Source organism: Plasmodium falciparum (genome assembly GCF_000002765.6).
Source record: "Plasmodium falciparum 3D7 genome assembly, chromosome: 14".
NCBI classification, from domain to species: domain Eukaryota; phylum Apicomplexa; class Aconoidasida; order Haemosporida; family Plasmodiidae; genus Plasmodium; species Plasmodium falciparum.
This window is the reverse complement of record NC_037283.1, coordinates 3,000,001-3,022,500: the sequence shown is the minus strand read 5'-3', so window position 1 is coordinate 3,022,500 and position 22,500 is coordinate 3,000,001. Positions and strand designations below refer to the sequence as shown.

The 22,500-nt window shown below is 19.9% G+C and overlaps 3 protein-coding genes across 3 annotated transcripts in view; 2 read left to right on the top strand and 1 right to left on the bottom strand.

Moving 5' to 3' along the window:
- Positions 1-4,601: 4,601 nt before the first annotated feature.
- PF3D7_1474000 (conserved Plasmodium protein, unknown function) lies at positions 4,602-10,916 on the top strand (the record flags this gene model as incomplete). The annotated part of the gene is made up of 1 exon (XM_001348846.1): positions 4,602-10,916. The coding sequence occupies one exon, from the start codon at positions 4,602-4,604 to the stop codon at positions 10,914-10,916; it is 6,315 nt and encodes a 2,104-aa protein (XP_001348882.1).
- A 1,425-nt stretch (positions 10,917-12,341) lies between these two features.
- PF3D7_1473900 (conserved Plasmodium protein, unknown function) lies at positions 12,342-14,900 on the bottom strand (the record flags this gene model as incomplete). Its single annotated transcript, XM_001348845.1, has 1 exon — positions 12,342-14,900. One exon carries the CDS (start codon positions 14,898-14,900, stop codon positions 12,342-12,344), a length of 2,559 nt encoding a protein of 852 aa, XP_001348881.1.
- A 5,245-nt stretch (positions 14,901-20,145) lies between these two features.
- PF3D7_1473700 (nucleoporin NUP116/NSP116, putative) overlaps positions 20,146-22,500 on the top strand; it is a gene marked incomplete at both ends in the record, with an annotated part of 3,762 nt that continues 1,407 nt past the window's right edge. The window contains one exon of the mRNA XM_001348844.1: positions 20,146-22,500. This exon is cut by the window's right edge and continues 1,407 nt beyond it. Coding sequence (XP_001348880.1) covers positions 20,146-22,500 — 2,355 coding nt within the window.

Below are 22,500 nucleotides of genomic sequence, written 5' to 3'. Positions count from 1 at the left end.
CTTTTTCTTTTATTTTTTTCTTATTTTTTAGTCATTCAATTCATTCAAATATTATTATAAATAGGTAGTACATTTTGTACAAATATTTCATATTATAATATATAGAAACCTTTATACGAAATAATTTATGGTTATTCTAAAATATCCTTAAAATATTTTAAGACATATTTATATATAAATAATATACACCTTTCTTTCTATTATGTGTTAATAAATATATTAACAATATTATTCCAATGTGTAAAGAAAAAGAAAAGAAAAAAAAAAAAATCATGTGTTCCTATACAAATACAATTCCATATTTTATAAAGAAAATATTATGAAACCCTACATAGAAAAAAATATATTTAATTTTTTATGTATAAGAATCAACAAAGTAGTTCCCTATAAAATTTTTTTTCTTATTTTATATAATTAAGAAGAAAAAAAAATTAAATAAAATTCAAAGGGTTAAGTTAAAAAAATATATATTTATATATATATTATATATATATATTTATATATATATTATATATATATTATATATATATTAATTATATATATTCCTTTTCTTTTTTTTTTTTTTATTTATAATTTTAATTATATATATATTTATAAAAAAGAGGAAAAAAAAAAAAAATTTTTATTATATAAAGATATCATTTTTTACACATATATAATTTCCTTCTGCCACATTAAAAAATAAAGAAATATTATAATATTTATATAATATATATAATATAAATATATATAAATATATATATATATATATATATATATATAATGTTCCTATATATATTTTATATTTTAATCATTCATCCATTCAAAATTCTAGTTCCTATTTTTGAAATGTATCTACATCTGAAAGTGTTCAAAAAAAAAAAAAAAAAAAAAATACTATTTCTATCAAGTATAATATGATCCCATATTTATTAAAAAAAAAAAAAAAAATTAACATAAAATTAAAGTAAATTAAAATAATAAAAATAAATTTTATATAACTAATAAATATATATATATATAAAATATATATATATATATATATATATATATTTTTTTTTTTTTTTTTTTGTATATATATAACTCTTCATATAGTATTATATGCCTCTATATATAAAGCATACGTGTGCATCGTATACGTGTCTTCTGGAAAATGTATTCTACATGTCCAAAAAAAAAAAAAAAAAAAAAAAAAAAAACTATGTATATATAAATAAATAAAATTATAAATTTAAACATTATGTTTAAAAAAAAAAAAAAAAAAAAAAAACTATGTATATAAAAATAAATAAAATTATAAATTTAAACATTATGTTTAAAAAAAAAAAAAAAAAAAAAAAAAAACTTTTTATAAAATTATTTTTATTTTATCATTCAATTATATTTTATTAGTCTATCTTATACGATTACATTATCATATTTTTTTTATTTTATTTTATATTTTTATATATTTATATTATATTTCAAACAAATTTTTACTTTATATTAAATATATTTTATACTATTTCCATTTACATTATATAAGAAAAAAGAAAAAAAATAGAAAAAAACAAAATAACAAAAAAACATAAAACATTTTTTCATACAAAAGTATAATTCTTTTATGTTTATATGCTTTATATAATCTTAATATATTTTTATATTTGAATAAGCTTTTTCTGATTTGATATATAAACAGCATGGACTTTATGTTAAAAAGAATAAATAGTATTATTATTCATAATATATTAAAGAAAACTTGTGTGTATAATACATTTGTGAAGAAATAATAATACACATAAATTTACATATATATATATATATATATATGATATAGATATAGATATATATACATACATATATACATACATATATACATATATATATACATATATATATATTTATGAAAAGCTTCCTTATATAATTATATATGCATATGCGCTTATAAAGGCAGAAGTACTGTATTCCTATATATAATTATATGTGTATAAGCTGTTATATACATATACCTAGTGTATTTTTTTTTTTTTATCAATGTTGTACTTTTTTTTTTTTCCATTTCTTTTATTAGCTTATGCTCAATATTGTACTTTTTTTATTTATTCAATTTATTATTTGTAGCTCAAATTTATATATATATATATATATATTTTTTTTTTTTTTTTTTTTTTTTTTTTATTGATTCTACATAAATATATTTATATATAAACATTATATCTAAGTACACACATTAATTTTTTTTTTCACATTTATTCATATATCAATTTATAATTTATATATAATTATTATTTTTATAACAATAAAAAAAAATTAAAGATATATATATATAATTTTTTATAATTTTTTTTATTTATTTAAAATACATATATATGTTAAAATTTGTTATGATAATTTTTTTCTTTTCTATTATTTTAATTATGATAATTATTTTTTTTTTTATATTAACATAAAAATTTTAATAATCTTTTCTTTTATATATAATATATATTTATGTTTAATATTATATTAAAAATTATATAAGTCATATGTTTATTATATCATATTTATTTTTTTTATTTTACTCTTATAATTTTAACAGACAAAAATGTTGATTTTTTTATATTACTTTTTTCTTTTTATGCTTATGTTTATTTTATCTCTTTTATATTAATATAGGCATATATATGTATTATGTTATATTGTATTATATAAATACAAATATTATATATATATATATGATATATATATTTAATATGTATATATATAATACATTATAATATTAAGTATTCCTAGAAGAATATTATACATAACATATAAGAGTGTATCCTTCATATTATTTTTTTACATACATTTTATTTCATCATATTTCTTATATTATTATTTATATTTTAACGTTATCTATATTTAACACCCATATATATTTTTTTTTGATTTTTATATTTCTATATATAAATATTTTTTTTTTTTTTTTTTTTTTTTCTATTTGTATTGATACAATAATATTACACATAGAATTACCAAACAATTTATTTTATAGTATTTACATGAAAAACATCATAAGATGATTTATTATATAGATAAAGAATATATGGGTGTATGATAATAAATAAATAGATCTATATGCATTATATTTAAATGAATGTGTAAAAATATACTTACATAATATATAATACATTAGAACTATTTTATACATGCAGTTATTTAATACTTTAATAGAAATATATAAATATATATATATATATATGAAATAAAGTAAAATATTAGAACAAATAAAAATACATATAATATTTAATTGTTTATACATAAAATTTAAAGTATTTTTTATTATTATATTAAGATACCATATCTATATTATTTTTTTGATTTTTTTTTTTTTATCTCTTTAAGGCACCATAATATGAAGTAACTAATTAAATGCATGTCGATATATATTATATATATATATATATATATATATATATTTCTCTACAATTTTTTATATTCATATATTATAATTCAAGTTAATCTATATAGTAATTAATTTAAAATATATAACTAAAAGGATATATATATATATATATATATATATAGATATATATATATGTGTATCAATAAAATTCATTTAACTATATATATATATATTGATACTGTTATTTTTTTTTTTTATTATTTAGTATTATTTATTTCCTTTTCATTAAATTGTTTTTTTTTTTTTTTTTTTTTTGCGGATTCAGCGTTGCGTATTTTTTTATATATAGTGATCAAATAATATATACATTGTATACTATTATTTTAGGTCGCTAATATACACATTATATATATAATACACTAATATTTAATTTTTTTCTTTTTATTCGTATAATATAGAATTTTTTGCAAAAAATATTTTATATATAAAAATTAGCACATATATATATATATATATATATATATATGTAATTTTTTTTTTTTTTTTTTTATTAATTTTATAGAGATGATCTATATAAAAAAAAATATATATTTATATATGAATACCTTAAATATATTATATATATATTATATATATATGCTTAATAAATATACATTTAGTGTGTGTGAATGTATGTATTAAATAATTATATATATTTATATATATATTTATATTTATTTATATTTTATCGTATGAACAAATGAAGAACGCTATAAGAAGGTATATAATTATATATTATAATATTATAGTCATCCTTTATATTATATCATATTTTTATAGCACATATCCAAGGGATAGACATAATTATTTATTTATAAGCATTTTATTATTTTTTTATTATATTCTTTTATGTTTTATTAAGAAATCATTATTTTATAATGATAACACAAATATATTAATATGATATAGTTTTATTTTATAAGTTTTTTATAGTATTGATTTTTTTCCATGATATAAAAAAAAAAAAAAAAAAAAATACAAATATATGAAAAGTAAAAGTATATATTTGTATGAAGTTAATCTATAGTATTTTATGATGTTATTATTTATCTATATTAATTATATAAAAGATATATATTAAAAAAAAAAAAAAAAAAAAAAAAAAAAAAATATAACGATAATATATTAGATATTATCTTATTGATTTTTTTCCACATATATATATATATATATATATATATATATTTTTTTTTATTTAATTATTTTTTTCTATGTTTTTCGATTTTTTCTTGAAACAATGAGTGATATCCTAGAGCACATAAGATTGTTCTTTTTTTGTCACCTGTACAATTTATGTTACTTCTGTAAGATTTATGTAAATAGTGCCCCGCTTCATGATATGAACCGAGAGAAAAATGTTTTATTGGATAAGAAGAAAGATAGATCTTCTCTTCAGAATGTTTTAACGGATGACTTATTCAAGATGAAATACTCTCCTCTGGATGTGTTAAAATGTTTGAAAAATATTGAAATTGAACATATTATGAAATGCTTTAAGTTGGTTGATATTTCGTTTATTGAATCACATATTATGTTTAATATGTGTATAGCTGAAATGCTTATCTCTTATTATGAGAATAGAGAAAGCATGTATAATTATGTTATGGAAGAGAAAGGGGTACTAAGAATTTTTGTATTAAAATTAAATTATATATTATCCGTCTTAAATTTTGTAAACCAACTAAAAAATACATATGCTGATATAATAAAAAATGGTTTTCAAAAAAACATACATTACCAATATGTATGTACAAATAGACATATTATTATACAAAATATTAAAAAGTATATAAATAGGTCAACACCAAATTTACTTTTATTAAATTCGTTGTTACCACATCTAAATTATTTATATATACAAAATTGTATTCAAAGTAGTATTACATGGAATACCTATTTGAAGCATACTTTGAAATCATTAAATTTTTTACATATTCCACATTATGATTTTCTCTTCGATGGATACAGAAGACGTTCCTTATCCTTAACATATGGAAGAAATCATCATTCAAAAAACAAACATGAAGTATATAATAATAGAATGATTAATACAAGTAGTTATAGTAGTTTAATCTGTTTTAATCAAAGAAATTACAATTTTGTGAGAAATGAAATCGAATGCTTGTGTGGTTACACAAATACATATCCTCTTAGAAAAACGTTTACTCGTTCTTTTGGATGTCCATATAATAAACCACATAAAAGTCCGATTGAAAGACGCAAACAAATCATTTCTCAAAGAATGGCAGAATTAAAAAAAATAGAAAATCCATATATTTCTACTCTTTGTGATTTAATATATTCCGAAGAAACAACAAACGAGTTTAAATATAAGGATTGTGCTCTTGAAGACATATCAAAATTTGATATTAAAAATTCTGCTAACCGATCTTTTGAAGATCCTTATACACATATTCATAATAATATCTTGGGGAATGAAAATATATTCGAATATATGAAAATCACTGATGATGATATTCCTCAAGAAAAACATAAATTTTATATCTCCAAAAAAAAATTGAGAAAAAATAAATTTTTCTCAAAATTCCTTTCCAAAAAAAATAGAAAAATATTTAAAAAAAAACTCTCTTTCTATTTAAATAACTTTTATAATAAATTTCAAAAAAAAACTAAAAATTTATTTATAATATTTAAAAAAAAATTTAAAAACCTTAATTCATTTATTTCTTCCAAAAAACAAAAAAAATGCATCAAACTTAAAAAAATTCAAAAAAACCAAAAAAAACTTAAAAACCAAAAAAACCAAAAAAATTTTAAAAGAAAAAATAATCAAAAAATTCTAAACAAACAAGAATTAAACAAAATAAATGATTTTAATCTTAATCTATTTCAAAAAAAAAAATGTGTAACACACAATATACAAAAAAATAGAATAAATCTAAATAAAAAAAAATATAGAAGAAACAGATATATACAAGCAACAAAAAGAGATCATCTTAAAGCACAATATGCTCCATTAATTCCCATATTTTCCAAAAATTATGACAAAATATATACATATTTATGTGTTCATTTGGAGCAAGACAATGATCGTAAAGATCTATGTATTATTAGAGATCCAGCACATGCGGAAGACAAGAACAAGAATGATCACATGTTGATGGATACAAATGCTGATTGTGATAAAAAACAAAAAAAGGAGGAAGAAAAAGAAGAGGAAAAGGGTGATATAAAGAATGGTTTGGATGAAAATAATAATAAGGTTAACGTGCCTGAAGGTGAAAAAGATGATGATGAAGAAGATGATGAAGAAGAAGATGATGAAGAAGATGATGATGAAGAAGATGATGAAGAAGAAGATGATGGTGAAGATGATGATGAAGAAGATGATGGTGACGATGATGTGAATGGAGATAATGAAAAAAAAGACAAAAAAGACAAAAATGACAAAAATGACAAAAATGGAAAAAATGGAAAAAATGGAAAAAATGAAAAAAATGATGGAAAAAATGATGGAAATAATAACAGCCATAATTCTCATAAGTATAACAAGAGAAAAAATAAAAAATATAAAAAAAATAATATCTCCTCTTTTGAACAGATGCTTGGAAATGTATCTGATAATCATTATCCTTCATCTAATAAAAACAATAAACATGGATGCACATATATGCTTTACATAATTGCTATGTATCTTCTTTTTCAAATGAATATAATTTACAATATATATAAGAAAAAATTAATGAATGAGGATGAGAAAAATATTAAAACACAATTAAATAATATTGGGAAACATAAGGACTATTATTATTTCTCAAACAAATATAATAATATATTTTATTCTTCCTTATATGCATGTTGTAGAAAATTGTATGCATTATATGAACAAACATTTCCATCTTTTCTCACATTACCAAATGAATATAAATATGATAATGAAAAGATTAATAATAAAAGAAAAGATATATTATGCTTAAAAAATAATAATTATCAATTGGCATTCTATTATGAATTTATGATGACTTATCTTAAGGAATCCAGTGGTATCATAGGTAGGTATTTATATATTCAATTCGTTTTGTTTCATAAGAACAAGATAATTGTGTTTATTATATTTTTTTTCCAACAAGTAGAATATATGACTAACGAACAAAAGAATATACTTAAAATTATTATTTACATAGAAAATAAAGTCTATGATATGAATTATGAAAAAAAAAATAAAGGTGGTTATTATATTTCCTTAGCTCACTTTGAATTTTTCTTCTTAGCTAGAGAATTAATATATTCAAAAAATTCGACCACATATGAATATGGTACAAAATGTAATTCTAATAATTGTGTTGGTAATGATAATAAAAATAATGATGGTAATAATAATGGAAACAATCAAAATAATGGAGGTAATAATAAAAAATATAATGATGGTAATAATAATGGAAATAATCAAAATAATGGGGGTAATAATAAAAAATATAATGATGGTAATAATAATGGAAACAATCAAAATAATGGAGGTAATGGTTATGATAGTGGCGATAGTAATAATAGTGATAAGAAGGGTTCTAGTAAGAAGAATGATAAAAAGGATGAAAAAAGGAATGAAATACTCAATATGTTTCTTGATTGTCTTGAAGATGAACCAGCAGATGATGTTGAACTCTTTTTGTCTGTTATGGGTAATATGAATGAATTAGAGAAAAAAGCTCACGAGGAAAATAAGGATATTATTGAAGAATATTTTAATGCTTTACACAAAAATAATGATACAACAGATGTTGTAATGAATACTGAAGAAAATATAGCAGATGCATATATGGTGGATCCAAATAATGCGCCTATAAATAAAGGGGCGAAACACAAGTTATGTTTTGATGAATATGATAAGGAAATTATGCTACCATATAAAACTTCTAAAACAAATTTAACATTACCCAAGGAAACAGATACGTCTGATATTACAGATTTTTCCTCTCAAATAACACAAAGTACCATACAAGATAATCCAAATGACCAAACAGATGAAGATTCATATTTTCAATATTTGCTAGGAGATAATAATTTAGATCCTAAGGCAAAAAAAGAATTAGGTAATATGCATAGTATGTATCGCTCTATTTTAAGGGGAGGATGTCCTTCCACGTCTTCTTCTAGTGATATTGTCGAATCAAACACTGAATCTTCTTCAACATCTATGCAATATCAAAGATATAGAACAACACAACCTAGTGTACCTAATGAAGAAGATAAGAATAAAGAAGCAAATTCTGAAAACAATCAAGCACAAACTAATATAAATAATACATCTCAATCATTAGAAAATATAAAAAAAACTTACGATTTTATTTTAAAAAAGGTACTTATAGTAAAAAATGTTTGGGAAAATAATACAATAACGTCGGTTGATTTTGTAAGATATGCATCACAAAAAAGTTTACTTATGAGAAATCTAAATAAATTGAGACTAATGAATTATAAAAACATAAATGCAAATATAATTGACCTCTTTTCTGTTCTATATACTCATAAATATATATGTACTAACGAAGATGATGGCATGGTATATAGCTACAAGGAAAAAAAAAACATTCCATACATATCCAATAGTACTCAAATAAATAATGAACAAATTAACGAGAAATCTATTTCCAATATTGAAGATAATAATAACTCTATAAACAGAAAAGATAATGAAAAGGAAGAAACGAACCAATCCATTACTCTTGAAGAAACCGATGATATTAACGATCAAAGATTTCATCTCACAAACGAAAGAGTAGAACCAATTATACAAGAAAATGATGGAACATTTTGTTTTAAAAAAGATCCATCATTTATTCCAGTTCTCTATATTTATCATAATGATGATGAATTTCGTTTTACATTTGTTAGAACTCCTATAGAGGACGAAATACAGAAAAGTAAACTTCTTTCACAAAAAAATCTTCATTTTATAAATACTAGAGCTATACAAGAAAGTAATGTTAACCCAGGCACTAGTAATTTAGAAACCATACCTTATGATTATGAGGAACTTAAAAGGTGTTATGAGGCAATATATGGAAAACATGAAAATGCACTATATAGACGACATGTTAATGAAGATATACCCCTGTTGTTACCACAACCATTAAATATAGAAAATACACATGAAATAAATCACAATGATCTTTTACAAAATCAAACACAAATGAATAATACGGGAGATGAATGGTTGATTCGTAATATGTTTCATGATTTTCCTAGAAATGCTAATTCTCAAACTGATGGAAATGTTAAAAGAGAGGTAGAAGAAAATGTACAACAGAATGTTGAACAGAATGTACAACAAAACGTACAACAAAACGTACAACAAAACGTAGAACACAATGTAGTACACAATGTAGTACACAATGTAGTACACAATGTTGAACAATCTAGTGAAACATATAATACAGAATATAATATACAACCTTCTCAACAATATAACATAGAACAACATGAACAATATACTCAGGAAGAATATCCAACACATATAACACAACAGGATCAATCACACAGTACACATCCCTATTCACAATATAATGTAGAAGACAATCAAGAAACTAGTATAGATCGTAATCCACAATATGGTGCAGATTCTCATACACAAAGGAAGATTATGGGTTCTACAGAATATGGTGATTATGATAATGAATATAAGGATAATCTGAGTGATTTAACTGAACAAATGGAAGAGTTTCAACCAAATGAAGAGAATACACAAAATGTACAAAATAATGGGGATTATATTTATTCACTTATTAATGAAGGATATAATATTGAAGGACTTTATAATGATGAATATTATACCGAATCGTATTCTGCAGATAATAATTCTGTAGAGAACAATCTACGACAACCACAATATCAATATGCTCAGGGCAGTGGAAATACTTTTTATAATTCAGATCGTTCATTTGGTGAAAATTCTGTAGGTTCATCTGCTTATGAAAATAATGACTATGCAACAACTAGCTTATATTTAAATAGGTCCCAGATTTATTTACTAGAAAACATGTTATTATTATTAGACGACATATATCGACAGGGAGTAAATCATGAACTCATAAGATTTATTACTAAGGAATATCTTGATTATTATATTCGAAGTTTTAATACGTTTAACAGATTTGCTCAAAATAATGAAATGAATGATAACATAAATAATGTTGGCTTGAGAAATATATATAATAATAGAAATGATACTGAACAGAATAATGCAACGAATAATGGAAATTATGTTCGTATGAGAGATTTATATAAGCCCAATATCAACACTCTTGTTCAAAGGTTTTATACAACAGTGTTTGATCAAAATAATAGAACATATAATAATAGGAATAATGACAATATGGAAAATAATAGTGTACAAAATAATGATTCACAGGATAATGATTCACAGGATAATGATTCACAGAGTAATGATTCACAGAGTAATGATTCACAGAGTAATGATTCACAGAATAATGATTCACAATATAACAATAGAAAATACGACAATAATTTGCTTAATCTTATGAGAAATGTTATATGGAATAGAGATACAAGTAATAACCGTGAGAGTTCATGATTATTCTAAATATATTATATGCAACAAAAAGTATAATACAACTTATTACAAATTCGAAATCATCTACTTATTATTATTTTAATCTTTTTTATTTATAATTCATTTTTTATTTCATCTTTTATTATTATCATTTAATAAAAAAAAAAAAAAATAAAAATAAAATAAAATAAAAAAAAAAAAAATAAAAAAAAAAAAAAAAAAAAAAAAAAAAAATAAAAAATAAAAAAGAATAAAAAATAAAAAATAAAAAAGAATAAAAAATAAAAAATAAAAGAGAATAAAAAATAAAAAATAAAAAAGAATAAAATGAAAAATTCTAATTTTTTATTTTTTCCCTTAACATATTATATATTTATTTCTTTATTTTTTTCTTATTACATTACACAAAAAGTTGACTATTATATGATCCATTATTTTTATTCTCATTTTCCTCTTCAATTTAGGTATAACCATTAATATAATTTGATTAAAAATATTTGGACAAATATATTGACAACTATCAAAAAATGACTTTCATTTAACATATAAAAACAACATCAAAATAAGGAAGAATAAGTTATCACAATAAGCATTGATTTTATATTATTATATGCTTCATTATTTTACATACATAAATAATTTTTTTTTTTTTTTTTTTTTTTTTTATTATTATTAGTATTATATTATATCTTTTTTTTTTTTTTTTTTACACACTTTATTCAAACAACTAAAAACTTATAACACCAAATTAAATAATTTTCACAAGTGTGGTAAAAACACAAAATGTATGTCGATATATATACAAAATAGTTTTCTTTTTATATATTTTGATACAAATAAAAATATGCTAATTAAAACCTTTTCTAAAGGATATTTGCTTAAAGTTTTTAATATACAGTTATTCATTTTTTTTATGTATATAAAAAAGTTACATAAACATTATACATATAATATAATTTCACAATATAAAAAAATATATATACATATATATATATATATATATATATATATTTATATATGTGTTTATGTGTGCTTATTTATTCACATAGAATTCTATATAATGCTTTTTAATATAAAAAAAAAAAAAAAAAAAAAAATATATATATATATATAATAATGTAAAACAAAAAAAAAAAAAAAAAAAAAAAAAAAAAAATAGCTATGAGATAAAATAAAAATGCAATAACCATGTAATGAAAAAAATATTAGTAACATAACTGTGGAAAGAAAAAAATTCATTCAATAAAAAAGAAAATATTCAATCTATATAAATGAAAAAATTCAATCTATATATATGAAAAAATTCAATCTATATATATAAAAAAATCCAATCTATATATATAAAAAAATCCAATCTATATATATAAAAAAATCCAATCTATATAAATGAAAAAATTCAATCAATAAAGTATAAAAATTCTATCAAATCCCATTGGATACCTTCTTTTATAATTCTTCAATATGTTTCTTTTTTTTATTGAATGAATCATCAAAGAATTTATTTTTTGTTATATATTCAATAGATTTAATTAATTTCTTCTCATATGTATAAATATCATTTTTCATTAACTGATATATTAATGGTGTTCTTTTATGAATATTTAATGTATCAATTATTTCTTTTCCTTTGGGATTTTTATTTCTTTTTTTTTGTATATCCGAATGATTATTTGATGAAGAAATGTTATAATACGAATTTTCATAGATATTTGGATAGTTCTTATCAGACAATTTGCTTAATAAAGGAACGAAAATTGATTTCTCAGATTCATTTTTATGATATAAATTCTTTCCTATAGCTGAACAATATCGTTCAAATAATAATTCTTCAATTAAACATTTTGGTTTGTTTTTTTTTTTCGATTCATTTTTATTCATATTATTTAAAATTTTATTTCTTGTAGGATAGTTTTTTTTCCTTTCACTAATCCATTTTTCTATTTCTTTAGCATCATTTAAAATAATTTCATTTTTCTCATTTTTCATGTGATTTAATAGATGAACCTCCATATCGTCAATATTGTATATCTTATTACAATCATCTATAGGGCATATAATATGTTCATTTTTGTTATGATCTGATAATTTCCCCTCTTCTATATTTACATTACAATATTTACAAAAAAATGTGTTTGAAGATTTTTCTTTATTTATTACACGATTATTGTTTATATTATGGTTTACCTTTACGTTGGCTTTATCCATTTTTTTCTTATCATAATTATTATTTTGTTTATTGAGTCCTTTAGTTGATGGATTTGATGATATTATGTTATTCCTTGGATGGTTACAAATATTATTGTCGTAAGAATGTGGCAGTGTATAGCTCTCTTCATTTTGTTCATGAGAATAATTCAAATTATTATTGTTATGGTTATTATTATTATAATTAAGTCTATGCTTATCGTAGTTATTTTTCTTGTAATTATTATTATTGTAATAATTATTATTGTAATTATTGTGACTATAATTATATTTATGTACACTTTTTTTATTCTTATGTTCATAATTAAGATTATATTCAGTCTTGTTCTCATTATTATAATTATTAAACCTTTTGTTATTAAAATTAATATTGTGTTTGCTCCCCCTATCGAAATTAACTTTATTATTTCTATTATTCTTATTAATATTGTTCTTTTCAATAAACCCTATATTATTATTATTATTATTATAATTGTTGTTATTGTAGTAACTGTTGTTCGTATCATTATTCATTTTATTTTGATGATGTTTCATATGGTTTCCATAATTTGTATAGGGTCTTCTTTGTTTTGCATTATATATTGACGAAAAATTATAAAGTGCTCCTTCATTAAAATATCCCCACATGTTTTCATTATTATGTACATTTGTATTATTATGTTTATTCACATTACTATGTTCATTCACATTACTATGTTCATTCACATTACTATGTTCATTCACATTATTATGTCCATTCACATTACTATGTTCATTCTCATTATTATTTTCTTTCTCATTATTTTGTTCATTTTTATCTTTATTCTTATTATTATTCACATTTCCCTTATCCGTTTCCTTTTTATTTATCATACTTGGAAAAGAATTTGTAATGTTTTGTACTATATTATAATTCTTAGAAATATCTTCCTTATATATATAATCTTGTTCATGCGTCATATTATTTTTTGTATAATTGTTTCCTTGCAAATTTATATTATGATCAAGATTTTTTTCATTTTTTATTTCTGAATCATTTTGCTTATGTATATTATCTACAATGCCTTCACTATGTGGCGTACTTAGTAACATTGTTTGATTATTTGCATAATTCTGTTTAAAGGTCTGACATAGATTTTGTTTTTCCTCCTTATCTTCAGATTTTAAAATATTGTTATTACAATCATGTATATTATAATAACATATATGTTTATTATTACAATCCCCATGGTTATTAGGACAACCAATATGATGATTAAAACAACCGATCTGGTTATTAATACATTTTATGTGGTTATTCATACAACCCATATGGTTATGCTTACAGCAGAAAGGATTATTATGAATATTATGAATATTATGATTATTATGGTTATGTATATTATGTATATTATTATGATTATGTATATTATGTATATTATTATGATTATGTATATTATTATTATTATTATATGATGAAAAATAATTTTCCAGATATTTTGTACTACTCTGGGATATTATTAAAGCTTCATTATTTTTATTTCTATTCAAACATTTCAATTCGTTATTATTATGTTCAACAATTTTATTACAACCATTTAACTCATCACTCTCATTATATATTAAATTATTACAAGTTGTTGTATAGTCCTTTTGATTAATTACATTCTCTTCTTTATACATATCATTATAAGGAATATTCATTCCTTCATTTGTGCTAATATTATTTTCTACTGTATAATGATTTATTTGCATCTTTTCAACAGTCTTATACGCTTCACAAAATTCATTTCTTGAATTTTTCTTATCAAGCGCATTGGACTTCTTTTCATAATTATTCATTTTGTTAAATATAAAGAAGAAAAACACGAAGAAAAAAATAATAATAATAATCTAATATTTATGAGACTTGCTAAATATACAGTAGCATAATAAAGCAATATTTCTCAACAAATAATATATACCAACATATATAATTATTTTTAATAGTATATAAAATATTGTATACATTTTAATTATATCACTTAATATATAAATATATAAATAAATAAATAAATATATATATATATATATTTTGTATAAAAATAAGGGGGAAAAAAAAAAAAAAAAATTCAAATAAAATTAAAAACAAACCCTAAATATGGTCAATAAAATAAACAATAAATCATATATATAAATATAAATATAAATTATATATATATATATATATATATATATTTGGTATAATAATAAAGTTAATTGTAAAGGCATACTAAAAAAAAAAAAAAAAACGCTAAAAACCAGCGTTTTGATAATTATATATAAATCAGGTAATATAATATAATATAATTAAATATATATATAAATTATTATATTATTATTATTCTTTTTTAATTCAATTATATATTAAATTATATGGGATATAAATAAAAAAAAATTTTAATGTTAAGCTATTATATATATATTATATATATATTTAGTTATGCAATAACGTCATTTCTATAAAGCATATAATATTATATATATATGAACTTGTATATGTATATATTATATATATATATATATAAACTAAATCATAAAAAGTCATATTATTTTATATGTAAATAAAGATAATTTTAAATGTATTACATTATGTATGAATTATAAATGATATATTTTGTCATTCATTTTTTTTTTTTTTTTGCCAAATTTTCATATAAATTTTTTATTGTTTTTTTAATAGTTTTCATATTTGCCTAATTATTTTTTAATTTATATATTTGTATAGGAAATTTATATTTTTTTTGAACATTTATATATATATAATATATATATAATATATTTTCCCTGGACAAAAAAAATAAAATAAAATAAAATAAAATAACGGTCGTCCTATAAGGTAATTTTTATTTTGTATTATTTTATTATTGGTTATAATTTCATATTTTTTTATTATATTAATGGGAAAAAAGAAAAAAAAAGAAAAAAAAAGAAAAAAAAAAAAGTGATAAATATATCTTTATACAAATGATATAAATATGAATATATTATATATTATGTATATATATTTTTTTTTTTTTATAGCGTAATATTATATAATTTTTTTTTCTTTATATATAAAAAAAATATATAAACATGTATGTATAATAAATGCATATATAAATACTTTTATATAATTTTTAATATACTTATATAATATATATATATATATATATATATATATATATATATATGTATATATATATAATTAAAATAATATAATATGATATTAAAAACAAAATAGCATCATTGTTATTAATATATATATGTAGCAAATTTTTATCGTTATATTTAAAATAGTGCAATAAAAAAAATAATATACATATATTAAATATATATATACATATATTAAATATATATATACATATATTAAATATATATATACATATATTATTATATATATATACATATATTATTATATATATATACATATATTATTATATATATATACATATATTATTATATATATATACATATATTATATATATATATACATATATTATTATATATATATACATATATTATTATATATATATACATATATTATATATATACATATATTATATTATATATATACATATATTATATTATATATATACATATATTATAATATATATATATATATATATATTTATGTTTATATGCTTATATGACCCCCTAATGTTATTGTATCTATAATTAATGTCATGATATAATTTTAAATGAAAAAAATATTATATATAAGAATATTTTTATGTACACCTATATGAAAATAAAAATATTTTTCGTAGCCTCATGTTTTTAAATCACAAAAGGAATTTATTTACATATATAAATTTTATTTTCCTTCCTATTATATATACAAAATGTAAATTCTTAAGAAAAAGAAAAAAAAAAAAAAAAAAAAAAAAAAGGTGGAACCCTATATTTTTAATTTTTTATTCGTATTTTTGGGTTTATTTATTTTTTTTTTTTTTTTTCAATTCACATGCATAAATTTTTATTGTACACCTTAAAAAAAAAAAAAAAAAAAAAAGGTACCTCTACATGTAAATTTTAAAATATTATATTATTTTATGTATTCGTTTTAATATTTTTAAAAATAAATATAAAATTAAAACAAAATCTTTCACTAAAAAAAAAGAAAAATGAAAAATGAAATTTTTTTATTTTTTTTTCCCTTTCTTTTATTTAATTTCCAAAAAAATAAAAACATTAAATATGAATATTTTTTTTTTTTTTTCCTTTCATATTTATATGATCTTACATGTGAATACAAAATGTGGTCAGCAATATTAGGACAAAAAGACATTGGCATACAATTTTCATAGAATTCCCCGTGTAAATGCAAAAAATACCGCACTTTTTTTTTTTTTTTTTTTTTTTTTGAGATATATTTATAAATAAAAATATATATATTTATATTAATAAAATTATAATTCCAGTTAAAATTATATTTTTATTTAATAAAATTAATTAAAAAATATAATTAATATATAATTATTTTTTTATAATTATTTAATTAAAATTATATCAAACATAAAAATTTTATTATTAAAAATTTTTCTTAAGCCTATAAAAATGTTATTTTCCAAATAATTTTATAAAAAAATTATAATATTAAAATATGAAAACTTTATTTTTCATTAAATGAAAATATTTCAAATTTTTATTTCTACAAAATCACAGTTTTATATTTATTTAATTTTAATTTTTTTTTTTTTTTTATTAAATTTATTATCTTATTATTATCCCCATATATATGATTATGAAATATATTTCCATAAGATATTAATTAAGAAAAAAAATAAAATAAAATTAAAAATAAAAATAAAAAATAAAAAATTATTATATAATTATATATAAATATATATATATATTTATTTATAAATTATTCTTACATAGCATAATTCCTGATATAAACATAATTATATTTATAAATATATATATATATATATATATATATATATATGAATATACAATATATAAATAAGTTGAATATACATATTGTGAGATATCATAGATATTTATATGATGTATATTTGTATATAAATATATATATAGAGAGAAAGATATATATAAATTTAACGTATGCATATATATAATTGTATTCCTTCTCCAATTTTCCATAGCCGTATATAGATATATACTGAAAGGATACCCTTATATGTATGCCTTAATTTGTTTACCCTATATTTATATAAAAATATATATTGACAATATTGAAATATATATATTATTTTTAACTTCCTTTGTTACAGTGTTTATATATATATATATATATATATATATATGTATGTATGTATATTATTTTGTGCTGATCCCTAATTACATAATAATATTTATTTAAAGGATAACAATATATAAAAGTATTTTATTGTATAGATATCGTATGTATATGTTTTTATTTATTCTGTACTGAAGAGAGTTATATATAGATATACGTTTGAAGGATTCCCCTTATAGAATTATTTTGTTATATATATATATATATATATATATATATTTAAAGAGTATTTGGATATAATTTTTTAAATTTGTTTATCGCCGTATATATATATATATATATATATTTATGTACATATTTTTATTTATTCTGTGCTGAAGAAAGTTATATATAGATATACATTTGAAGGATAACCTATATAGAATTATTTTGCTATATATATATATATATATATATATATATATTTAGAGAGTATTTGGATATATATTTTTTTAATTTGTTTATCGCCGTGATTATATATACATATATATTTATTTATTTTGTACTGAAGACAGTTATGTATATATTTACATTTGAAGGATAACCTATATAGAAATATTTTGCTATATATATATATATATATATATATATATTTATAGAGTATTTGGATATATATTTTTTTAATTTGTTTATCGCCGTATATATATATATATATTTATGTACATATTTTTATTTATTCTGTGCTGAAGAAAGTTATATATAGATATACATTTGAAGGATAACCTATATAGAATTATTTTGTTATATATATATATTTATAGAGTATTTGGATATATTTTATTTTAATTTGCTTTTCGCAGTGTTTATATATATATTTATTTATTCTGTACTGAAGACAGTTATGTATATATTTACATTTGAAGGATAACCTATATAGAATTATTTTGCTATATACATATATATATATATATATATTTATTTATTTATTTATAGAGTATTTGGACATATTTTATTTTAATTTGCTTTTCGCAGTGTTTATATATATATTTATTTATTCTGTACTGAAGACAGTTATGTATATATTTACATTTGAAGGATAACCTATATAGAATTATTTTGCTATATATATATATATATATATTTATAGAGTATTTGGATATATTTTATTTTAATTTGCTTTTCGCAGTGTTTATATATATATATTCATTTATTTATGTATATATTTTTATTTATTGTGTACTGAAGACAGTTATATATATATTTACATTTGAAAGATACCCCATATAGAACTATTTTTCTATATATGTATATTTGTATTTATTTTCTACTCAAGATAGTTATACACATATATATATTTAAAGGATCCCCGTTTTATATATACAAATATTTATTTGCCATCACATATATAAAGATATATATAGAAAGTACTTATATTTGTATAATTATAAGACTCTTTAGAAAGTTATTTATGAATATATGAATTATTGTATTTCTTCTTTACATCCCCTGTGTTATATATAGATATATATATAAAATTTAAAAATACATATATATATATATATATATATATATATTTATTTATTTATTTATTTATATATAGTACCAGTGTATGCATCAACATATCTGTATAAAGATATATATAGAACGTATTATATATATATATATATATATATTTGAACTAATTTTATAATAGTGTTTATATTTACAGATACATATATTTTGAAATTTTTAAATTGAATTATTTTATATATATATATATATATATAATTACTAAATTTGAACACATTTGTATAGATAATATTTTATATTGTTTGATTTTTTCTCTTCTCTTCTTTTCTTTTTTTTTTTTTTATTTTGTATAAATTCATTTGATTTATACCTTGTATTTTCATATACCGAAAGAAAATGTCTAGAAAACTGTCTAATGTTATTACCAGTAATAAAGGTAATTCTATGGAATTATTTGTAAATGTTTTAAATTGGGCAATACCTAAAACAGAAGTAAATGAAATGCTGAAGAAATATAATGTTGTTTCTTTGGAATGTTTTGTGAAAAATTACCGGATATATAAGGCAGATAAGATGAGAAATATACTTAGTGCTGTTGTAGGTATTGTTGTGAAGAAACATTTTAAATGTGTTATTCTTAAGAAATCATATTTCTTACAATGGGATATTTCAGATTTTATGGGCAATGTTGTTTCTGTATATGTTAATATAAATAAACATACGAATATTGAATTTATAGAAGAAGGAAATTTGGTAATTTTAGTTAATCCAGATATTCATAGAAGAAATGAATATTCTGGAGACGAATCTATAGATTTCTACAATTTACACGACATTATAAATGTTGGTAAAGTTGCTTATATGCATAAATGTAAGGCAAGAAATATATATAATGATACATGTCCTTATTTATTGTATGTACCTAGACAAGGATACTTTTGTTCTCATCATATTGGTTCTCAAAGTAGATCTCAATCTTATTCAGCCGATGAAGGGAAAAATTGTTTAGTGTTTGAGTTCCCTATTATTCATAACACAGAAGAAGATAGCACAGAAGAAGATAACACAGAAGAACAAAACAAAAGAAGACATAACGCAAAAGAAGATAACACACAAAAATTCTCACATTCTACCCACAAATTACATGCAAATTCTTTAATCAAACCTATTCCTTGCAAAAAAACCAATTTTAAGAATTCCAATCATCTAGATAATGATATGTTATCTGAATATAATTTAAATGCTAACTATGATTCTACATCTGATAGTATTCATTTCTATGAATCATTAAGTGAACGAAATGATACCAATTTCTTAAGTTCATCCAAAGAAAAATCAAAACAAAATCCACTACAACTATCACGTGAAACAGTTAGAGTGCAAAAACCATTCGAAGGAAAAAATGAAATAAATAAACCATCGGATGAATTTTGTTATGTACACCAATCATTATATGAATTAAACAAACTTCGTAATCGATCAGATCAGGCATATATAGCACATAATACGTCAAGTAGAAAATTTGGAGCACAAAACATGTCAGGTGGAACATATCAAGCACAAAACACGTCGGGTGGAATGTATGAAGCACAAAACACGTCAGGTGGAATATATGGAGCTCAGAATACGTTACGTGAAACATATGGAGCTCAGAACACGTCAGGTGGAATATATCAAGCACAAAACACATCGGGTGGAATGTATGAAGCACAAAACACGTCAGGTGGAATATATGGAGCTCAGAATACGTTACGTGAAACATATGGAGCTCAGAACACGTCAGGTGGAATATATGGAGCTCAGAACACGTCAGGTGGAATATATGGAGCTCAGAATACGTTACGTGAAACATATGGAGCTCAGAACACGTCAAGTGGAACATATCAACCACAAAACACGTCAAGTGGAACATATCAACCACAAAACACGTCAAGTGGAACATATCGACCACAAAACACGTCAAGTGGAACATATCAACCACAAAACACGTCAAGTGGAGCATATCAACCACAAAACACGTCAAGTGGAACATATCAACCACAAAACACATCAAGTGGAACATATCAACCACAAAACACGTCAAGTGGAACATATCAACCACAAAACACGTCAAGTGGAACATATCAACCACAAAACACATCAAGTGGAACATATCAACCACAAAACACGTCAAGTGGAACATATCAACCACAAAACACGTCAAGTGGAACATATCAACCACAAAACACGTCAAGTGGAACATATCAACCACAAAACACATCAAGTGGAACATATCAACCACAAAACACGTCAAGTGGAACATATCAACCACAAAACACGTCAAGTGGAATATATGGAACTCAGAACATGTCAAGTGGAATAAATGGAACTAAGAACATGTCAAGTGGAATATATGGAACTCAGAACATGTCAAGTGGAATATATGGAGCACATAAATCATGCGACGGAACGAATAGAATGTTGAAAAGTTTAAATAGGGAAAAAAAGGTAGATAATTTATCATATATTAAAAATATTTTACAACAACAACTATTTCCTAAGGAAAAAACAGGTGAATCGTTATCCTATATGAATCAAATACAAAAATTACCATTTAAAAGAAGTAGAATAATACATACTTCAGATGCTATTAAAGAAATAGTACAACCACATCAAAGAAAAAAGCTAGTAGAAAAAAAAGGATGTGAAAAAAACGAAGTAGAAAAAAAAGGATGTGAAAAAAACGAAGTAGAAAAAAAAGGATGTGAAAAA